General features: G+C 49.0%; 1 protein-coding gene across 1 annotated transcript; it reads right to left on the bottom strand.

Annotated features, from left to right (window-relative positions):
- Nucleotides 1-28: 28 nt before the first annotated feature.
- Trim14 (tripartite motif containing 14) lies at nucleotides 29-19,478 on the bottom strand. Its single transcript, XM_020180812.2, has 6 exons — nucleotides 19,222-19,478; nucleotides 16,942-17,037; nucleotides 12,658-12,891; nucleotides 11,300-11,462; nucleotides 9,071-9,163; nucleotides 29-5,805 (listed from the first exon to the last, which is right to left on the bottom strand). The coding sequence occupies exons 1-6, from the start codon at nucleotides 19,414-19,416 to the stop codon at nucleotides 5,270-5,272; spliced, it is 1,317 nt and encodes a 438-aa protein (XP_020036401.2). The 5' UTR covers nucleotides 19,417-19,478; the 3' UTR covers nucleotides 29-5,269.
- Between the last annotated feature and the right edge of the window lie 610 nt (nucleotides 19,479-20,088).

Below are 20,088 nucleotides of genomic sequence, written 5' to 3'. Positions count from 1 at the left end.
GGTCCCTTACAGAGTAGTCATTTGTGGGCCAGGCTTTGTGTCCAGCCCAGTGGAAGGAAAAAATGCAAATGAGGCAGTTCCTGCTTCATGTTGGCCATTCCAGAGGAGGTGGGCTCAAAAGCAAATTCAGTCTCCATGTGGCACACAGAGGGCCAAGAGCTGGCTGTATGCATCACCTGTGAGGCCGTGTTCTCACTCTGCAAAGCCAAACCTGAATGACCTGTGATCTCACTTCCTTATAGACCTGCAGCTGCCTCTCTTCTCCCCACCCTGGCCTGGCTGTGTGTCCAGAGCACAGTACTGTGTCACTCGGCATGACAGAAGGGATTGGTCAAAGCTTCTGGAGGCAAGGGAAAGCACGCCTATCTGAGTAAAGAGGGGGCAAACACTCATCTTTCTCTCTGCATGCTTTGAGGGCCTCCCCTGTTCCAGGCACTTCTGTAAGCACTGGACACAGCGGTGAATAGTTCAGTCCCTTTCTCACACAACTTCCCTTGAATGGGCAGGCACATAGCCAACCCTGTCCTGGTGAGGAATCAGAGAAGCAGTGTTGGAAAGAGGTGGCAGTGTGGGGCTTGGAGTTTAGTTTTAAATCTAAGGGTGATGTTGAAACCAACCCTTCCGTCATCGACAAAATGTTACATTACATACTATAAAATTACAAGCCCGGCCAATAAAAAGATTCTTGATGGGTGCCAGTGGCTTACACCAGTAATCGAGGTTCAAACCCAGCCCAGGCAAATAGTTCAAAGGAGCCTGTCTTGAAAAACCCATCACAAAGGGCTGATGGAGTGGCTCAAGGTGTAGGCCCTGAGTTAGAACCCCAGTACTGGAAAAAAAAAATTCTATTTTACTTCTTGAATGAGCACCATGGGCCTTTTATCTTTTAACTCAATGTTCTTCTGAACCAATACTGAAATTAATCATTCTTTTCAAGTATCTTCAAACTCTTTGTTCATGCTTATTTGACCTGGGGAATACTTATTTCAAAGTGTATATTTGAGTCTCTTCAAATGCATATGATTGGCCTTGTGAAGTTTCTTTACTTGTGAATATAGGTCCTCTTTCTCCTGTAGATCCCAAAACAACTTCTGGAGAGACCTGTTTATGGGAGGGGGTGTGGGAGAACCCTGGGTTCTTGTATAAAAGAGAATGTGTAAATTGACATGCTAAGAACTAAAGTGTGAGAGTGGCTGGTGTTCCCCTTGTTTTCATTTCATTACTATAAGCTGTTCAGTAGATTGATTCTATAGCCTTTTTTCTACAGTAGTAGAGAAAAGTGACATTTAAGTAATATTCAAGGCTTCCTAACAAGAGGAGACATACTGTAATAGTAGAGTGATGGATGCCAGCGCCTAGTTCAGGAGAGAAGTGCCTAGGCTCTATCTGAGAATGTGTGTGTGTTGCCTTCCAGTAGGGAGTTGGTGGGTCATACCCAGGTCCTGGCAGCCTAGAATGTCAGAGTGTACTCAGTGGTAGAGCACTTGCCTAGCATGCACAACGCCCTGGGTTTGATTTCCAGCACTTCCAAAGTTCTCAACTGTGATGGGTTTGGGCTGAAGGCATGACTCAAGCAGTAGAGTGAGACCATGAGTTTAAACCCCAGTACTGCCAGAAAAAAAAAGGGCGCAGGCTACTCTGCTAACCCCAAGCTGAATTCACAAAGAGGAGGAATTGATACTGTTGAATGTTGTCAGAGCCCCTGAGGCCATAGGCCTCAATTCCACTGTCTTTAGTTAGAGGCCTGTGGTTTGTTAGAGAGGATGGAGGGCCGCTTCCCATCAGGGCATGTTGGGAAAGTGACAGCAGACATGACATGTGGCTGAATTACTGTGGCAGCTGGGTTCAAGGTACCTCCTGCTTCCCCCAGGCTGCCCTGAGGGCTAAAGAACTGATACCTGAACACCCTCTAGCCACATCCAGTTGGAAAGCTTTGATCTAGAAGATGCCTGAGCAAGGTGTTTCAGCAGCAAGGAGCTGAGGCTGGAGGGTGATGGTCAGGAACAGTCTCTGAGAAGAAGTACCCTGCTAGTTCAGCCTTGCACGTTGAGCAGGGACTGAGGGAGGAACCCTGTGCACTGGTGTGGGAAAGGCTCAGTGTGCCTGAGCACTAGGAAGCAATGGTTGGGCGGGAGTGGTACATGGGGAAGGACTTAAAGGCCTGATGAGTTAGGCTTTGTTCAATGGACAATTTCCAAGCAGGACCTGGGCCCTCACTCTCATGTTCATTCCCTGTTGGATGCATCTTTCTGACGTAAGCAGGCTGCCCTCAGGACACCTCCACTCACCAGGTTGATCTATGCAGTGTGCCCACTGCTAGACTGTGCCCCTACTAGACTGACATAACTGACAAAGTGGAACTGAAGACTGAAGACATCCTTAGCATCATGGGGAAGGAAGGGCCCTTAAATCTCTTGACTAGGAAGTAACCACAGACAGCTTCAGTGGTGCTAAGGATGATCACAAAGATGCCAAAAGCTCTGTAATGCTATCTGGGGTAGGAGCTTCCTGGAAGTAAGGACGTAGTGGGTTATCATCAGAAGTGGTGAGCTCCCATTACTGGAGATCTTCAATTTAGGACTAGCTGACTGCCACAAGAAGCAACATGAACTCCCAATGAAGAACAGTTACAAGGGACAATGTTCATATTTTACTAAACAATCTACATGTTAGAAAAATGCTTTCATTCAAAAATACCTGCTGGGGTTGAGGGTGTAGCACTTTGTTTGTAGCGTGACGCCCTGGGTTTGACCCATAGCACCATGGGGGAGAGGTTGGAGACAGTCTGCGAGTGATTTGCTCTATCAATGAAGAAATTTCTACAAATTCAACTGAAAACCTATGAGATATGATCAATGCCCTTATGGACACGAACCCCAAGGAACTGTCATCCCGTGCTGAGAATATCAAGGTGGCTTCTGCTACTACCACATAGCAGCTGGGTATACCGATTGTCTACACTGACAGGGCAGGAGGGGAACTCCATCGGATGTGCTGGTAAGTCCTAGCATGATACAGTGCTGGCTTTGGCTCATGTGATCCTCACAGCTCAGATAGGACAGCTCCCCCAACTTTACAGATGAGGCTACAAGAAGTAGAGAGTAGAGAGTGGACAGTCACAGCTGATTGTGGACCGGAACTAGTTTCCTGCCTAGTGCAGGCCTTGGCCCAGAGCCAGTTTTCCTGCTTTACTGTCCAGGTATGCTGCATGAATCCCAGATTCTCAAAGCACATCCCCCTTGGGGCATGAGGCCTCATCTCAGAGCCCAAAGAGGGACTCAGAGGTAGAACCAGGCCCCACTGAGTCGCCAGGCAAAAGCAAAGCACCAGATGCAGCAGCTCAGTGAGGGACCAGAGCTAGCACAAACCCCGACTCCAACACTAGCTGTGTGACCTTGGGCAAGTGACTTGTTTCTGCCAAGTATAGCATGGGATCACTTTCCACCTTCTAGAGATGTAGGGCTCAACTGAGTCTAGTTGTAAGTCTGTGAGAGTGTGGCTAGACGTCCTATAAATCAGAGCTATCATAGCTTGGCCCCCTGCCAGCTGTAGGTCGGAGAAGGCTTTGGGTCTTCTGGTATGGACTTGTGCGAAGTCCAGTATGTAACCCTTCTGTCAGGAATATCCTCTGCCTTTCAGAATTCATCTTTGGGCTGTTCCCAGTAACAAATTTTCCCTTTATTCTGGATTCCTGGAGCAAGGTGCTTAAGACATCTCTTAGCTAGGAAGTGCGGTTAGAACTAAAGGCAAGGCGGTTCTTTCTGCCTTGTATTCTTTTATTGTGCACCGTTTAAAATCCAAAAACTATTGGAAATTGGCAGATTTATATGGTTCAGAGGGATTAGGCTTTTTATTCACACACACACACACACACACACCACCATGCAGCTGTGAAGATGTGTTAGCACAACTTCACAGCCATCTAGAGAGCTGACAGGCCAGGATGCTGTGCCTCCAGAAGAGGCACAAGCCCTGGGGAGAGGTCTCTCCCTACTAGAGAAGTGGGTTGCTCCTTGAGGTCCTGTCCCTTTTGGCTTTCTGTTTCCATCACTTTGTTCCAGAAAAGCTGGTCTGGGTTTCCCTGACATGATTTGAGGGACCTGAGTGGCTCAGGGATGTATGGAGCTGCCCACACTCCATTGAAAGCTCTTTCTCTTTCTTTTGTCCCGACACTTGGAAAACTGCCTGCTGATTCCTTCTCAACTTCCATTATCACCTGAGAAACATCTCCCAAGTTAAAAGCTGGGACCCAAAGGTCTGGGCAGTAAGACACCTTGGGTAGGAGTGAGGAGTAAGGTACAGGTCTGGGCTCCAGGCCTGGCCCAGTCCTAAATCACAATGGGTAACTTAAGGTAGCTTTCGCTGTCTTTCAGGACTGTGGTGTCCCCTAATGTACAATGAGGTCAGGTAGATGATCTATGAGGTCCTCCCAGCTCCACCAGTCTGTGAATCAGTGATAACAGCCTGCTGCTTGTTCATTCACTGCCTGGGAGGAAGGAACTTTCTGAATGTTTCAGGGTGGTCAAGTACTGGGGGACACAGCTGCTCTCAGAAAGCTTCCAATCTAGCTGGAAAGATAGGTCCAGATCTGTGGCTGATAGAATCCTTGTGATCTGTGGAGGCTCCCTGGGGCAGTCAGCCTGGGGAACGAGACAGGCAAAGAGAAAATGCCTTTCTTACCATAGGAGTGGGTGGCACAAAGCTGCAGAAGTAGGACTGGGACAGTTCTTCACTGGAGATCTGGGAGAGAGCACTAGGGGCTGGGTGAGGAGACTTCCTCAAGGACAGACTAGACGGGTCTTGAATAGTAAGGGAAAGTGAGTTTGTATTTGTAGCTCTTTGGGAACCTCTCATAGTTCTAAGAGGTTAAGCGAAGCTTCAGGCAGATCACCCTGGTTAAAACAAGGTGGAAGATGAAGGTGGGAGAGGGTTCAGATCAGGAAAGAAGCCCTTTCGCTACTCTGGAGGGAGGTGACCTGGACAAGGTGAAGTAGGTGAAGAGAGATGGATAAAGGGGGCCTTAAGGAATAGAAGAGCCTCTGCCGGGCAGCTTGGTCACAGACACAGACATCTGCCGAGGGTGATGTGTTCTGATAGTAAGATGCTCAGGCTCACTGTGAGCCGGCCACTGTCAGGAACCTGCACGAAAGGTGCGTAGTGTGATGGGGACGGGGGTGACCACGAAGGCGGCAGCAGCTGGACCTGCTTTAAGCCAGCCTAGGGCAGGACCCGTTCGCCGCCCGCGGCTAGTGCGGTGAGGGCCAGGGCCCTAGGGCAGCCGGGGGATGCTGATGGCCCCCTCCCAGAGCCGCAGGGCCGGGTACAGCGGCTCCTGGAAGGCGGCGTGGAAAGTGTGCAGGTGTCGCATGCCGCCCGTCACGTCGTAGAAGGCGAGGACGCCGGCCTCGTAGTCCAGGAAGACGCCCAACCGGTCGGGGTCGTCGCGGGGCCGTAGGCGGCTGCGCTGGCAGTCGTGGAAGGCCCAGTACTCGAGGTCGTAGCGCTTGAGGCACCAGGACTGGCGGTTGCAGCCCAGGCGGGCGGCGGGCGCGGCCCCATGGCGCCGTAGCGAGGGGTAGGCAGCGCCCACCCACCAGCCGCAGCCCGCCTCCTGCACGTCCACTTCCCAGTAATGGCGGCCGGCGGCGAAGCCATCGCGCCCCAGTACCTGCCAGAGCGCATCGAAGCGCAGCGCGGGCGTCGGCCCCAGGCGGCCCAGCAGGCCGCAGCGCACGGTCAGGCGGTCGTCCGAGAGGCGCAGGCGCGCGTGCATCGTGTCGGGATCCAGCGTGGGCGTGCGCGCGTCTGTGGGACAGGGCCGGGAGGGGGGGCGGAGACAGCATGATGGGCGTGGTCAGTATTGGGCCCGCCCCTCGCCGCGCTCCGCTCCGCCCCCCGCCGGCTCCGCCCAGCACAGGTGCGGGTGCAGTGGGAAAGGTGGCTGGGAGGCAGGGAGAGGAGAGAAACTACTGTACAACCTTTCTGCCGTTTAAATTTTCTCCATGGAATTTCCTGCCAACGTCTTAAAACTGCATTAAAAATAATCCTATCGCTGTCAACACTTGGGTGTATGACCTTCCAGGCATTTTGTCTTCTTGCCGCTTTGTAGTTTTTCCTTAGTGCTGGTATATCATAGCATAGGTGCTCTCAAGCAATCTGCTTTTTAAAATTCAGTGATACACAGTGTGAATATTTTGCCACATCAAATAACGTTCTTTTTGTTTTGTTTCATTTTGTTTTGAGACAGGGTCTCGCTGTATAGCCCAGGCTGGTCTCAAACTCCCAATCCTCCTGCCTCCGCCTCCTCCGGATTGCTGGGATTATAGTCCCGTACCACCACACCAAGCCTCAACAAAATATTCTTTTACAAGAATATTTTAGTGGCAACCCCAAGATTAAATGTATGGGCACATTATAATTTAATCATCTTAAAAATAAAGCTTTAAAAACCCTTTTGGAAGCACTAATATGATTATATTTGTATGTGATTACTTAAAATTTTTTTTTGTGGTACGGGGGTTTGAATTCAGGACTTTGTGCTTAAGCCATGCCTCCAGTCTCTCTGATGACTTCTTTAGAATATATTCCTAAATGAGGAATTGCTCAATATGTATGACTTTTTAAAGTCTTTGGTAGATATTGCTGAAATGTCCTCCAGGAAGGTTGAGAAAATTTGAGCACACCCCCAGCCCTTTTGCTTTTAGTTTTTCAGACTGGGTCTCATGCTTTGCCCATGCTGGTCTTGAACTGAAAACATGTGCTTGCTTGAGATGGGTTCTCCCTAACTTGCTCCACTGGCCTCAAACCAGATCCTTCTGATCTATACCTCCCAAGTAGCTGGGATTACAGGCATGAACCACTGTTCTTAGTTCCAAGTATCTTTTGCCAAATTTTAAAACTTGCCTGTCTTTTATTTATGGTTTTATAGAAATTCTTTTCAAATTTCCAATGAGTCTTTTGTTGAATATCTATGTTTCTAATGCAAATATATTCTCCTACTCTGAGATTTGATTTTTCACTCTCTTGAGTATCTGTTGATGAAGAGAAATTTTATTGAAACCCAGTTTATAATTTTTTATGGTTAATGCTTTTTGTGTCCTGTTTTTTAAACTTCTGCCTACTTCAAGATCATGAAGCTTTCTCCTATACACACATTATTTGCTAAAAGCGCTTTTGTTATTGTTCATATTAGGGCTTCCCATTTACTTGGATTTTTGTTTGTTTATGTTACAAAGTGGACATTGAGACTTTTTTCCCTTATGGATATGGAGCTGACCAGTATCATATATCTTAAAGATTATCCTGGGCTGGAGGTGTAGCTCAGGGTAGGTGTTTACCCAGCACACATGAAGCCCTGGGTTCGATCTCCAACACCAGATGTGGCTGGGGGAGGGGGAGAGAGGATTATCTCTCCCTTACTGTACTGTCGTGCCATTCCTGTCACGAATCTGGTGACCACAGGTGTGGACGTGATTCTGAACTTTGTATTTTGCTATTTTGCTCTTCTCCAACACAGTCTTGCCTATTTTCTATACTTTTATGTCCATTTACATTTTATTTTATTTTTTCCTTTATTGTGTCTATAAACATTTTAGTCAACTTGTCATATACATCCATACACACACACACACAAACCTACTGAAGAACTGGTAGAGTGGCTCAAATGGTAGAGTGCCTGTCTAGCAAGTGCGAGGGCCTGAGTAAACCCAGTAACACACACCCACACACACACACACACACACACACACACACAAGCCTAATTTAAACCAGGTGCCAGTGGCTCTCACCTGTAATCCTACTAGTCAGGAGGCAGAGATCAGCAGGATCACAGTTCGAAGCCAGCCCCAGGAAAATAGTTCTCAAGACCCTATCTCAAAAAAACCATCACAAAAAAAAGGCTGGTGGAGTGGTTTAAGGGGTAGGCCCTGAGTTTAAAACACCAGTACCGTAGAAGACAAACAAACAAACAAACAAATCTACTGAGGTTTTTGTTTAAGGTTCCATTTGAATTTAAAGGGAAGAACTGATACTGTTTATAATAGTGAATGTGGTGGGCAGAATCACAGTCCTCTGAAGATGTCTGCATACTAATCCTCAGAACTAATAAATCTGTTAGGTTACATGGCAAAGAGGAATGAAGGGTGCTGGTCAGAGAACCTCAAGAAAAGGAAATTAGTCTGATAATCTAGGCTGGGCCTGGAGCCTCAGTCCTCCCAATCTTCATCTCCTGAGCAGCTAGGATTGCAGACATGAGCGAGCCTGCCCAGCAGCCCTCTGGACTTTTCTTTGAGTGCATTTTATTTCTCAATTAAAGTTTTATTTTAAAAAATAGCATCCCCAGTAATTTCCTCTTGAGAAATTACTTCTAAAAATAAACAGAAAACGAGCTAAGGCATATTCATCCACTCACTCATTAACTCAAGAATTGTTTATAGACATAGAACTGTAATATTCATAGAAATGTAAGTGCCTAAATGTCTAATATCATGAGTCTGATTGAATATGATCCATTTGACACAATACCCTGAATCCTTTCAAAATGGTAATGTTTATATTACTGAAATATAAAACTATTCAAGCTACACACTATTACATAAAAAAATTACAAAAGAACATAGCACGATTCCATCTTAAAATACCTGTACGCATGTTTTTAAATGTCGGAGAAGTTGTTAGCTTTTTTTTGTCGTTGTTTTGTTTTTTTGTGTTTTTGAGACAAGGTCTCGCTATGTTGCACAGGCTGGCCTGGAACTCACGATTCTCCTGCCTCTCCTTCCTGAGTGCTGGGATTACAGGCATGGGACACCATGCCTGGCAAAAGTTTTTTGTTTTTTTTTAAACAACAACTTTTTGGGTTTTTTTTAACAATTGTTTAAAAACAAGCCGGAGGGCTGGCAGAGTGGTTCAAATGCATAGAGTGCCTGCCTTGCAAGCATGAGGCCCTGAGTTCAAACCCCAGCACAGCCAAAAAAACAACCCGGATCTCTTAACAGGAAGGCCATCACTTTCACAGCCCTCCTCTACCTCTGCACCACACCTGTCCACCCTCTCTTTATTCCCAGGGTCTTACGTTTTAAGAAGAGCGATCTCTCTGGTGAAGGGCTTGTTTTCAACAAGGTGCCTGGCTTGGTGCTGGAGGACCCAGAGAGCTGGCAATTTAAGTCTGAAACAAATTGGAGGTGTGAGGAGTAAATGGCTGGAGCCCATGCAAGCAGCAGAAATAAAACAGACTAAAAAGATGACAAGACTGAAGATTTGTACACTCACTCCACAAGAATCACATGCAGATTTAAGGAGATGCAAATTTACACCAAAGGAAAAACTCCAGGACCACAGGCAGCTCAGCAGTGACAGGCAGGAGTGCCCTAAACAGGAGAAGGAGCCGAGGAGCTCCTAGAATGGGTGATGACCAGGCAGAAATGAAGATTCCACAGGGAAGAAGCAAAACAAGAAATCAGGGCTGAGTGGGCAGAGAGGTCCAGTTCTTAGAAAAAAACAAAACAAAACGTGTGGGAGGCTGCTGTTCCACCAATAGGGTTCCTTGGGAGCACCATGGGCCCTTGGCCTTGCTACTTGCTGTCCCTCTGCCTGGAACCCTCCCTGGGCCACCCCCATATGGCTTCTTTCCCAGCTGTTTGAGCTGGGGTTCACCACCTCCCAGACGTGTTTTCCCTGACCAGCTGTCTGATGTCGCCCCTTCCCCACCCCATCCCCCTCACACTCATTCATCACCACAGCCTGTGGACGATGAGGGCAACCCACCACTAGGCAGGCCTCTTCCCTCTCCCCAGAACTCTAGAATCATCTGCTGCCTACGTGGCATCACCAGACAGGAGCTCCGACAGGTTTAAGTGCTCTCCTGCGCTTTGGGTACAAAGTGCCCTCCAGAAGGCTTGCTTCCTGATGTAGCAACGATCAGAGCTGGGGCTTTGGAGAACCGATCAGATCAGGAGGGCTCTGGCTTGACGGTTCATAATTTGAAGATTTACTGGGAGCGATGGAAACTAGGAAGGGAAGGGTGCGTCCTGCCTGCCTCTGCTTCCTGGCCACCATGAGGTGAGCAGCCAGCTGTGTCACACGCTGCTGCCGCTGTGATACTCTGTGTTGCCTCAGCCCGAAGCTCTGAAACCATGAGCCAAAATAAGTCTTTCTTCCTTTTAAGGTCTCTCTCTCAGGTATTTGTCACAGTGACCAAAAACTGACTAATGCACATTCCTCCCTACTTCAGAAAATGACTCTTCCTTCTAACAGTTGCTTAGGTCAGACCCTGCAGCCTCCTGATGTGTCCCTCTGTCTCTGTCTGTCTGTCGATCTCTCTCTCTCTCTCCTTACCCACTCCACTCCATATCCGCTCCTCCTAACACTGCTCCTTCAGCCTGCCACATTCACTCCTGCAGCGCCTCAGGACCTCTGCACTTGCTCTTCCCTCTGCCTGGGGTTCATCTCCCCAGCGGTAAGAGCAACAGAGCAGTGAGCACTTCTGTTGGGCTTCTGATGCCCTAGCCCTTATATTCAAGGATGCATTTTCTCCTCACAACAGCCCCACTAGATATGGAAACAGAGGCCTAGGAAAGTCGGGTGTGTTGCCCAGGGTGGCTCCGGAGCCATGCACGTGACCACAGTGCTCTCCTGCCTTTAGGTTGCAGAGCCTGCGCCCCATAGGAAATGGCTCCTCCTCCCCCTGGTCTCTGTCCCTTCATCTTACTCTGATTTTATTCTACTTCAGACTTCTTCCTGCCTGACTTAAGTGTTTGTTGCATATCTCCTTCCCCACCCAAGAGGGCTGTGGGCACCAGAGAAGTGAGTACTTTGTGTCCCCAGTGCCTGGCCCACAACAGGGACTTGATCCAGGCCCTAAAGGGACCTCGGACCCGGACCGAAAGTGATTGCTACCCTCCATGCAAGGAGGGGCCCATATGTCCATCTCATGATTACCCAGGCAGGCCAGGGGGCAAACCCTGGAAGGGATGGGCAGAGGGGAGATGGCCAGGGAGGAGTGATGGGAGCCGGGAAAAGCTGCCAGCCACCCACCTAGGCAGAGGCAGAGGAAGAGCAAGAGCTGGCAAGGCTGACACGTGGCAGGATCCTGGGAGCCCAGCTGTCTGGGCAGAAGCAGAGCCATGTGGCTGGAGAGAGGCAGACAGGACACATTCCAGAAAAAGTAAGTGACATCACAGAAGACCCTGACTGCCCAGCCAAGGCTGTCCATATGAGGAAGCTATGATTTAGGGTGACAACCTTCTGGGCCACAGGGCATGAGTGGAGTTAAAGAGCCAGAGTTGGTCACACGCTGACTCACTTTCCTTCAGGCGAGCATCCAGTGGCTTCTGGAAGGTGCTCTGCATGGCTTCCCTGAGGCTCTTGAAGAAGCTCTTGACAGGCTCAAATGACAGGGGCACTGGGTGCCTCAGCTCCGCGAGGCTTCTCTGCCTTCGCATCTCGGGCTCAATGGCCATGTATGCCTGTGGTGGGATGGGGGGAAAAGGGGGCAAAGGATCAAGAAGGCTCTGGATGCTTTCGTCCCCCCAGTTGAGCACACTCCGTCTTTACAGGACAAAATCTAGACTTATGGCTTGGCACCTAAGGCTCTGCATGAACTTACCCTGAACTCATTCCTGCCCCTCTCCTAGTCAGGCCCAGCCCAGGTTACTTCCTCTGCCTGCCAAGCCTTTCCATGTCCAGAGTTCCTTCCTGCCTGGACATCCTCTGGTCTCTGTTCCTCTGTGTATACCTACTCACTTTCCCACACCCTGACCTTCCTCTCCCCCATAGAGAATTAGCCATTTCTCGGACATACTTTTGCTAGTTTGTTTGAGCTAAATTGTAATTAACTCTTCTGAGTTGGTGAGAAGACCACAAGTACCCCACCTTCAGCAGGGGACCTGTCTCAAGATGAATTTGATGACTGCAGGAATGAACCAATAGAAGGAAGGAATAATGAATGATTAAATCAGTAGATTTGGGCCAGGCCTGGTGGCTCACGCCAATAATCCCAGCTATGTGAGAGGTGTAGGTAGGAGGCTCGTGGTCCACATAGGCCCTGGGCAAAAATGTGAGGCCCTATCTAAAAAATAATCCAAAAGCAAAAAGGGCTGGAGATGTGGCTCAAGTGGTAGAGCACTTGCCTAGCAAGTGCAAGGCCCTGAGTTCAAACCTCAGTATCAAGAGAAAAAAAATCAATACCTTTGCCAAAGACAATAAAATAAAGAGAAACTCTGTTTGATGATGCTGGAGCCTCTTTAGGAAGGATGCCCAGATTAAGACTTTATAAGCAAAGGGTTTCCATTCACACAGATCTGGTTCTTCTCCCCTCTCTGCCACCCACCTGTCAGCTGTGTGGCCCGGGGTGAGTCTCTCAACTTCTCTGAGCCACAGATTCTCATTCATAAAATGAGGTAAGAATATCCACACTGCAGAGCTCCAGTAAATATTAGAGCTAAGACACATAAAGGGCTTGACCCACAGAGGCCCTTGAACATGGTGGTGTCAATGTCTTGGTAACTAGCCCAAGACATGAAATTCCCTAACAGTGCGTGTTCTCTGGCTACTTGTGTGTGGTGAGAAAGTCAAATCTCTGTGCACTGACTTGGTGTGTAAACACTGTGTTCAGTGCTGCGGTAACCCGGATGAAATGTGGGTGACGGGCGGCTGTTCTACCTGCAGCAGCCCAATAGGGTTGGGCTCTTGGCTGATACTCCAGACCCTGGTGCAGAGGCTGTCCATGACCTCGATTTGTTTCCCGCAAGACTCGACTTGATCCCTGTAGGCCTGAAGGGCAAGCTGCACACTCGTATCAATGAATTTTTTTGCTAGCACTTCTTCTTCATCAAGTAGCAACCTGAGTTCAGTGAATTTCTCTGTCAGCCAGGCTTTACTTGAGTCTGCATGAACCTATAAAGAAAACCAGTTGCAGACGGTAAAGTTTGCCAACCAGGAAATCTGGAGTAATGAATATGAAAAAAATTATAACATCTACAAAGCAAATTCAGCAGGTAGCCAGACAGACTCAAGATCAACTCAAAACCCAAAGCTTTCCTAAGTATTGGTCGTAACCAATTGGAACATGTATAGAGAAATATACTCTCTCTCTCTCTCTCTCTCTCTTTCTCTCTCTCGCTCTCTCTGTAGCTCTTGCTCTCTCTCTTCCCTTTCTCTTCCTCCTTCCTCCTACCTTTTTTTTGGTGAGACTGAGTTTGAATTCAGGGCTTGGAAGATGCTCTACTGCTTAAGCCATGCCTCCAGTCCATTTTGCTGTGGTTATTTTGGTGATGGGGTCTCTTGAACTATTTGTCTGTGCTGGCCTTGAACCACTATCCTCCCGATCTCAGCCTTCCAAGTAGCTAGGCTGCTAGGGTTACAGGTGTGAGCCATTGGTGCTGGGTTTCATTTTTTTTGTTTTTGTTTTTTTGAGATAGGGTCTTACAGTGTAGCTCAGGTTGGCCTTGAATTTGCTATCCTCTTGCCTTGGCCTCCTGTATCCTGAGATTACAGGCTTGTGCCATGAGAACTGGCTAAAGATCTTTTTAAAAGTAAGACATGGAGAGTAGAAAAATATCTATAAATCTAACAAGAACTAAAAGGGCTTGGAGTGTAGCTAAGTGGTAGAGTGTTTTTTCTAGCATACACGAGACCCTGGGTTCAATCCTTAACACTTAAATAAAAATATATATATAGCTGGGCACCAGTGGCTCATGCCTGTATTCCTAGCTACTCAGGAGGCAGAGATCAGGAGGATTGTGGTTTGAAGCCAGCCTGAGCAAATAGTTCCTCAAGACCCTATTGGAAAAACCCTTCACAAAAAAGGGCTGGTGGAGTGGCTCAAGGTGTAGGCCCTGAGCTCAAACCCCAGTACCAAAAAAAAAGAAAAGTATGAAACTGTACTACAAGACACATAAAGTGTCATGGAAGTATCTTCCATGACTGGAAGAGCGTTACTATAAAGATGCTAGTTCCGCTTCTAGGAATTGAACATTCACACATGTACATGAGATTTGTGCACCAAGATTCTCACCACAGCACTGGTGCATAGAGAAGAGGTGGACACAGTTTTCAGCAGGGGACACGCAAGCATGTTAATTATACAAATTATGCTTCATTCACACAATGAAATAATTTATAGCAATTAAAAAGAACACAATAAAAAGAAAACGATATTGTTGCTGAGTGTTAGTGGCTTATGCCTGTAATCCTAGCTACTCAGGAGGCAGAGATCAGGAGGATCATGGTTCAAAGCCAGCCTCAGGGAAACAGTTCAAGAGACCCTACCTTGAAAAAAACCATCACAAAGAAGGGCTACTGGAGTGGCTCAAGTAGTAAGAGCGCCTGCTTGGCAAGTATGGGGCTGTGAGTTCAAACCCCAGTGCCACCAAAATAAATAAATAAAATGCAGCATTGTAACACATGTTCCAGCATGGAAGAACCGTGATGACATCATCCTAAGTGAAGCAAGCCAGACACAAAAGGACAAACAAACTCATGCTGCTGGAGCATGAGAAGGAGACTTCCAAGGAGAGGTTACGAAGGGCTGTGGGAAGGGAATAAGGAGTGTCTGCTTTATGGTTTCTATTTGGGGTAATGAAAAGAGGTGAGAGAGAGAATTATATAACCAAGCTAATTCAGTGTCAGCGTCTTTTGGGGGCAGGAGCTGAAGCCAAGCAACCCTGGCAGGGGTGGAGTTGGAGGTGTGTGAAAGCGAAAGCCACACCTCACTGGGCCTGGTCATCTAGGAGAGCTCAGGTCACCTGGCCCCCTTCCAGCTGGGAGTGGAAAGGGGGCAGCTTGCATGAGGACTGCTTCACAAAGAGCCGCCCACTGGCCCAGGGAAAAGACAAGGTACCTGGCCCATCCATCCAGGGTCGCTGGTGAAAAGAAATCACCCGCAAAAACAAAACATGGGCTGGCATTATTTACACTTGGAATCCAAATTCACAGAATTGCAAAATTAATATAAAAACAAGTCTGGCACTACTGTCAGTCATAGCACCCCTGTTAGGGTTTGGACATGAAGTATCCCTCCCAGACGGCTCATGGATTAAAGTGCCAGCTAGTGGCACGACTTTGTGAGGTTCTGGAAACTTTAGGAGGTGGCCCTAGCTGGAGGAAGTAGACCACTGGGGGTGTGTCCTTGGGGGCTGGACCTTGGTCCTGGCCCGTCTCTCTCTGTCTCTGCCTTGCAGAAGCCATGAGGAGAGCAGCCTCTGCCACTCACTCCCACCGCTGTACTGTTCTGCCTCACCACAGGCCCAGAGTCAACAGAGCCAAGGACTGTGGGACTGAAACCCCTCACACTGTCAGCCACAAGAAACTTTTCCTCCTTTTAAGTCATTCTGTTAGGTATTTTATCCCAGTGATGAGAAATGTAACTAACACAAAACCCTGCAGGTTCTCACAGCACAGTGCTCCAAAGGCCACCTTCACAGCACTGGGCACATGGGACACACATGGAAAATACCCACAGAGGACACGGCGATAATACAAATGGCAGATCACACAAAGAAATGAGCCATTTGCTTCACTTTCAGCCTGCAGATAGGATATTAGAATTGTATAAACAATTCTAATTCTAATTCTAATGTAGTTTATTGTATAAACTACATAAAAGCACATGCATGCACAGAAAAAAATCATAACATGGGAACAGTGGTTGTCCTGAAGTGGCAGGTTTACATCTGAATACTTTTTTTTTTTTTTTTTTGTGGTACTGGGGTTTGAACTCAGTGCCTTCACCTTGAGCCACTCCACCAGCCCTATTTTTGTGATGAGTTTTTTCGAGATAGGGTCTCTTGAACTATTTTCCCAGGCTGGCTTTGAACCACGATCCTCCTGATCTCAGCCTCCTGAGTAGCTAGGGTTACAGGTGTGAGCCACCCGTGCCAGGCAGAATTTTTAAAAATCTGCTTCTTAGTCAGGCACCGGTGGCTCACGCCTGTAACCCTAGCTACTCAGGAGGCAGAGATCAGGAGGATCATGGTTCGAAGCCAGCCTGGGCAAATAGTTCGTAAGAAACCCATCACAAAAAACGGGCTAGGGGAGTGGCTCGAGAGGTAGGCCCTCAGTTCAAACCTCAGTACCGCAAAAAAAAAAATCTGCTTCTTGACCAGCAATTAAAATGTAAATGTCCACAGCATCCAGGCTGGCAACCCTGAAACAAGTGGACAGTGTGGGGCCAGGAGCTCTGGGGAGCACATGCCCCTTTCATGGGGGTGTACACTGCCCAGCAAAACAGCACCCACATGTGAGTGCAGGCACAGAGTGGCAATAACCTCCTGCCTTTCAAAATCTAAAATTCTATACAAATACCTCTCGGCTTTAAAATGCTGACCACTAATTCCATTTGTCTTACCATCACATGAAGGTCACTTGGGTGGACGTCTAACAAGACATGTATAGGTTTAGGTTGAAAACTATAAGCATGGTTGAAAGCAAACAAAGATCTCAATAAATGGAGAGGTATACCATGTTCATGGATTTGCAGACCCAGAAGAGTAAAGATGTTAACTTTCCCCAAATTGATATACAAGTTTAACAATTCCTACCGAAATCCCAACAAAATCTTTCTCTTTATAAATATACACAAGATTATCCTAAAATTTAAATGGAAAGGCAAAGGAACTGCAGGCACTAAAATACTTTCGGAAAAGAAGAATAAAGTGGGAAGTATCAGTTATTTCAAGACCTGTGGTCAACTACAGTACTCATGACTACATCAGATTGGTAGAGAGATAAGACACATATCAAGGGAACAGAATAAAAACCCAGAAATAGCCCCACACAAGTATGGCCAATGGCTAACTGATATATATATTTTTTGGTGCTTAGTATTGAACTCAGGGTGCCACACATGTGCTCCACATGGGGTGGGGAGCAGGGGGAAAACACTTGGGTCTCAGGGGAAATGCGGACCTTTCCGCTGGAGGGGGACGAGGCAGAAGCATCACTTACCTTTAGCTTCTCTCCAGCCTCTTCTATCTGGGTTATGTTGCTGGCGTACTGTTGCTTCTTAGTCGCCAAGTGCTCCAGACATTCTTGGATGAGTTCCTGCAGGGGAGGGAGTGCAGAAAAAAGTTGAAACTGGTGCCAAGTTCTCATCTCCTTTCACCCAGGTCCTTTTTCAACAGAGGTATCTGAGACTGGGAAGGTGAGGTGATTTGTCCAAAGTCACCCTCAGAGGTCCACATCAGGAGTGGATGTCTCCCTTCCACCTTCCAAATCTCTTGCTTTTGAAGTTGCTGTTCTTTCAAAGGTCTGCTCCCTCTCCCCCCACCATGTATCTCCATCTTAGCCTTTCTTACAGCTGGCCTTAACTTGGCCTGATGCCTAGCCCCCTACAGGGACCATGGAGGGACCCAGAAGCATCTGTTGAATCAAATGGAATTGCCAGGGCCTGCTGATTTCCAATGGAGATCTGGAGGCCCCAAGCAAGTTTTCACAAACACAAGCCCCCAAGTGAGAGGGGACCTAGGTGACCAAGGTCTGAGCCCCAGCTTTGTACCCTCACTCACCTAAAGCTCCACTGAGAACAGGGTGCTGTGGTGTCTAAACGAGACATACACACCATGCTTGGCAAACACTCAATCTATATTGACCTTTGTCATTTTAACATCCAACAGCCATTTACTACTGGGTGCACAGCTTAATTCAAAGGGTGGGTTGGCTAGGAGGACACCATAACCCAAGTGTAAGCCTTGGCCTCAGCTTCCTGGAGCACATCCTGACCCAGTGTGACTCCAAAGCCAGCTCCTGTCCATCATGGCCCAAAGACACCCAACCTCTGGGTGTCTGGGCCCTCCAGTCACAGGTGCTTCTGTATTGGGACCTGGTGACACCCTACTCATCCTTCAAGGCCAGTTCCTTCAATGGCACTTCCTTCATAAAGTCTTCCTGGGCTTCCTGCCCCTAGTTCTGTCTTCTCTCTGGCCCTCACTAACCATTGGGTTTCCTAATTACTGTATTTACCACCCTGCACTGTCACTGTCACTGTCCTCCCCAGACCAGCCAGGCAATTCCTCTAAATTAGGGGAGGTTCTATGACTTGGCTCATGGCACAAGGTATGTGCTGAATAGATGTTTTGATGAATAGATGTTTGATGAATGAATGGATGGTGGATAAAAGGATGGGTGAGTAAGTAGGTGAATGGATGCAATGGGTATACGTAGGTAGTGGGTAGGCAGATGGACAGATGGACAACTGATGGGGACTCTTGAGCCATATTTCTGGAAAGCAGTCTTGCTTTTGAGAGCTATTTTATAGACACCAAAAGGCAGGCTCTGGAGGCAGGGGCAGGTCTTGAACCCAGGCCTCTACCAGCCAGACTGACCCACACAGGGCTCAGTTTCACCTTGGAGTTACAAACTTGTCGCAAGGTGATGGTGTTAAGTCATGCTGCGCATGGGACTAGATGTGAATGGGGCAGAGTTCATCACTGACCACTTCTTAGAGATGGAAATGTTAGGCTCGGAGTCTGCAGAAACAGGAAATCCTGTCGAGCCCAGCCCTCATGCAGCCCCCGAGGGAGGAGGGATTTGCCTAGGGCCACAAAGCAAATGGGACACGCCCGGATGGAACAGGAGCCCAGAAACCCAGCGAGGGCTCCGAGCGGGGAACCGGCTTCGTGGTGCGACCCGTACCTCTAGAGCCACCTTTTGTTAGATTTTTATCTAACATGACTGCACAGCGATACCAGTAACAGCTGGCCCTCAGCTACTGCCGGCTTGGAACAGGCGTGTCTGTGTGAAGGGAGTGCCGGGTAGGTAGGTAGAGGGGTCACTCAGGGGATCCCAGGGCCATTAAGGGACAGTCCACAGTCCCTTTCTCACAACTCCAAACAGTCAACCAGGGATGTTACGGAGCTACGCAGGGCGGTTTTCTAACAGGGTGCACTGTGTGGGGCTCCCCTCTGTTAACCAAAAAGTAGGTTTTCTTCCAGCCCAAGGCAGTGTGTGGACCTGCCAAGATGGACAAGGTGGAAGACATCTGGGTATCAGCCCCGACTCCCAAGTTCTCACTTCTCAGTCCCCTCTTCAGAAGCTTAATAGGTGGCCTTGGCTCTCCTTTGCCCTTCTCGCGGGCCTCAGTCTTCCATCCCAGGCCTACCACCTAGATAACCCAAGGGAGCTTCGGTTTTCAGGTCCTAACAGGAAACTGGCTGCGGGACCACGGCGCGCGCTCCCGCGCTCGTTACTCCCCTCCCCTCCCCTCCCCTCCTCGCGCGCGATCCCCACCTGCACGCGCGCCGCCTCCTCCAGCGCCAGGCCCACCGGGTGCCCGCGGTGCGCGCCCAGCACGGGGCAGAGCGCGCACACGCAGCGGCCGCAGCGGCGACACAGGAGCTCGGCCGGGCGATCGCTGTGCTCCGGGCAGCGCCAGCCGCACGTCTCCTCGGGCTCGGCGGGGCGTGGTGCCCCTGCGGTCGCCATGCCCAACGCCGCTCGCTCCGGTAGTGCGGACGGATGCGGCTCCACGGGAATCGAAACCTCGCCGGGGGCGGGGCGGGGCGTCCAGGCCCAGCAGGAGGTGGGAGGTCGCCTGGACGCCGGCTTGCTGGGGACGTTGTCTCGCCTAGCGCCGGGCCGGGTGTGCCCTGCGCCCGCCTGAGACTGGAGGGGCCACCGCGGAAACGGGGACCCCTTCCTAACGCGCTAAGTGGAAGAAGGCAGAGACATTGCTCTTAGGGATGCCAGTCCAGTAACACGATGCAAACTGCAGGGCTGGTGGGTCCAAGGAGGGGGTGACCTCCTGGAGGGCGCGCATTAACCACACTCCTCGCTTTCCCTTATGTGTTCCCCCACCCCGAGAAGAGCAGCCCATTCCACAGTTGGAAGAAATCCCCTAGAAACTCGTTACCCGCCCCTCCACCCCAGCTAAAATTTAGAATACCCTTCGCTCTTAAGACCTTTGGCCTCTGCGTTTATCTACGTAGGCTCTACCCTTCGCTTGTGGACCTGCAGTTCTTCACTCTTGGGAACATTCTTCTACTGCTCACTTACCCATTTTGGGGGTTTTGGCCTATCACTTCCAGGGAGCCTTCCCTGCTTCTCCCGCGGTAACCTGCACTGCCCACATCCTGGGCCTCCCCATTCTCCCAGCTA

Source organism: Castor canadensis, chromosome 13, assembly GCF_047511655.1.
Source record: "Castor canadensis chromosome 13, mCasCan1.hap1v2, whole genome shotgun sequence".
NCBI classification, from domain to species: Eukaryota; Metazoa; Chordata; class Mammalia; order Rodentia; family Castoridae; genus Castor; species Castor canadensis.
Note: the sequence above shows the minus strand (reverse complement) of the source record. Positions and strands in the feature narration are given on the sequence as shown.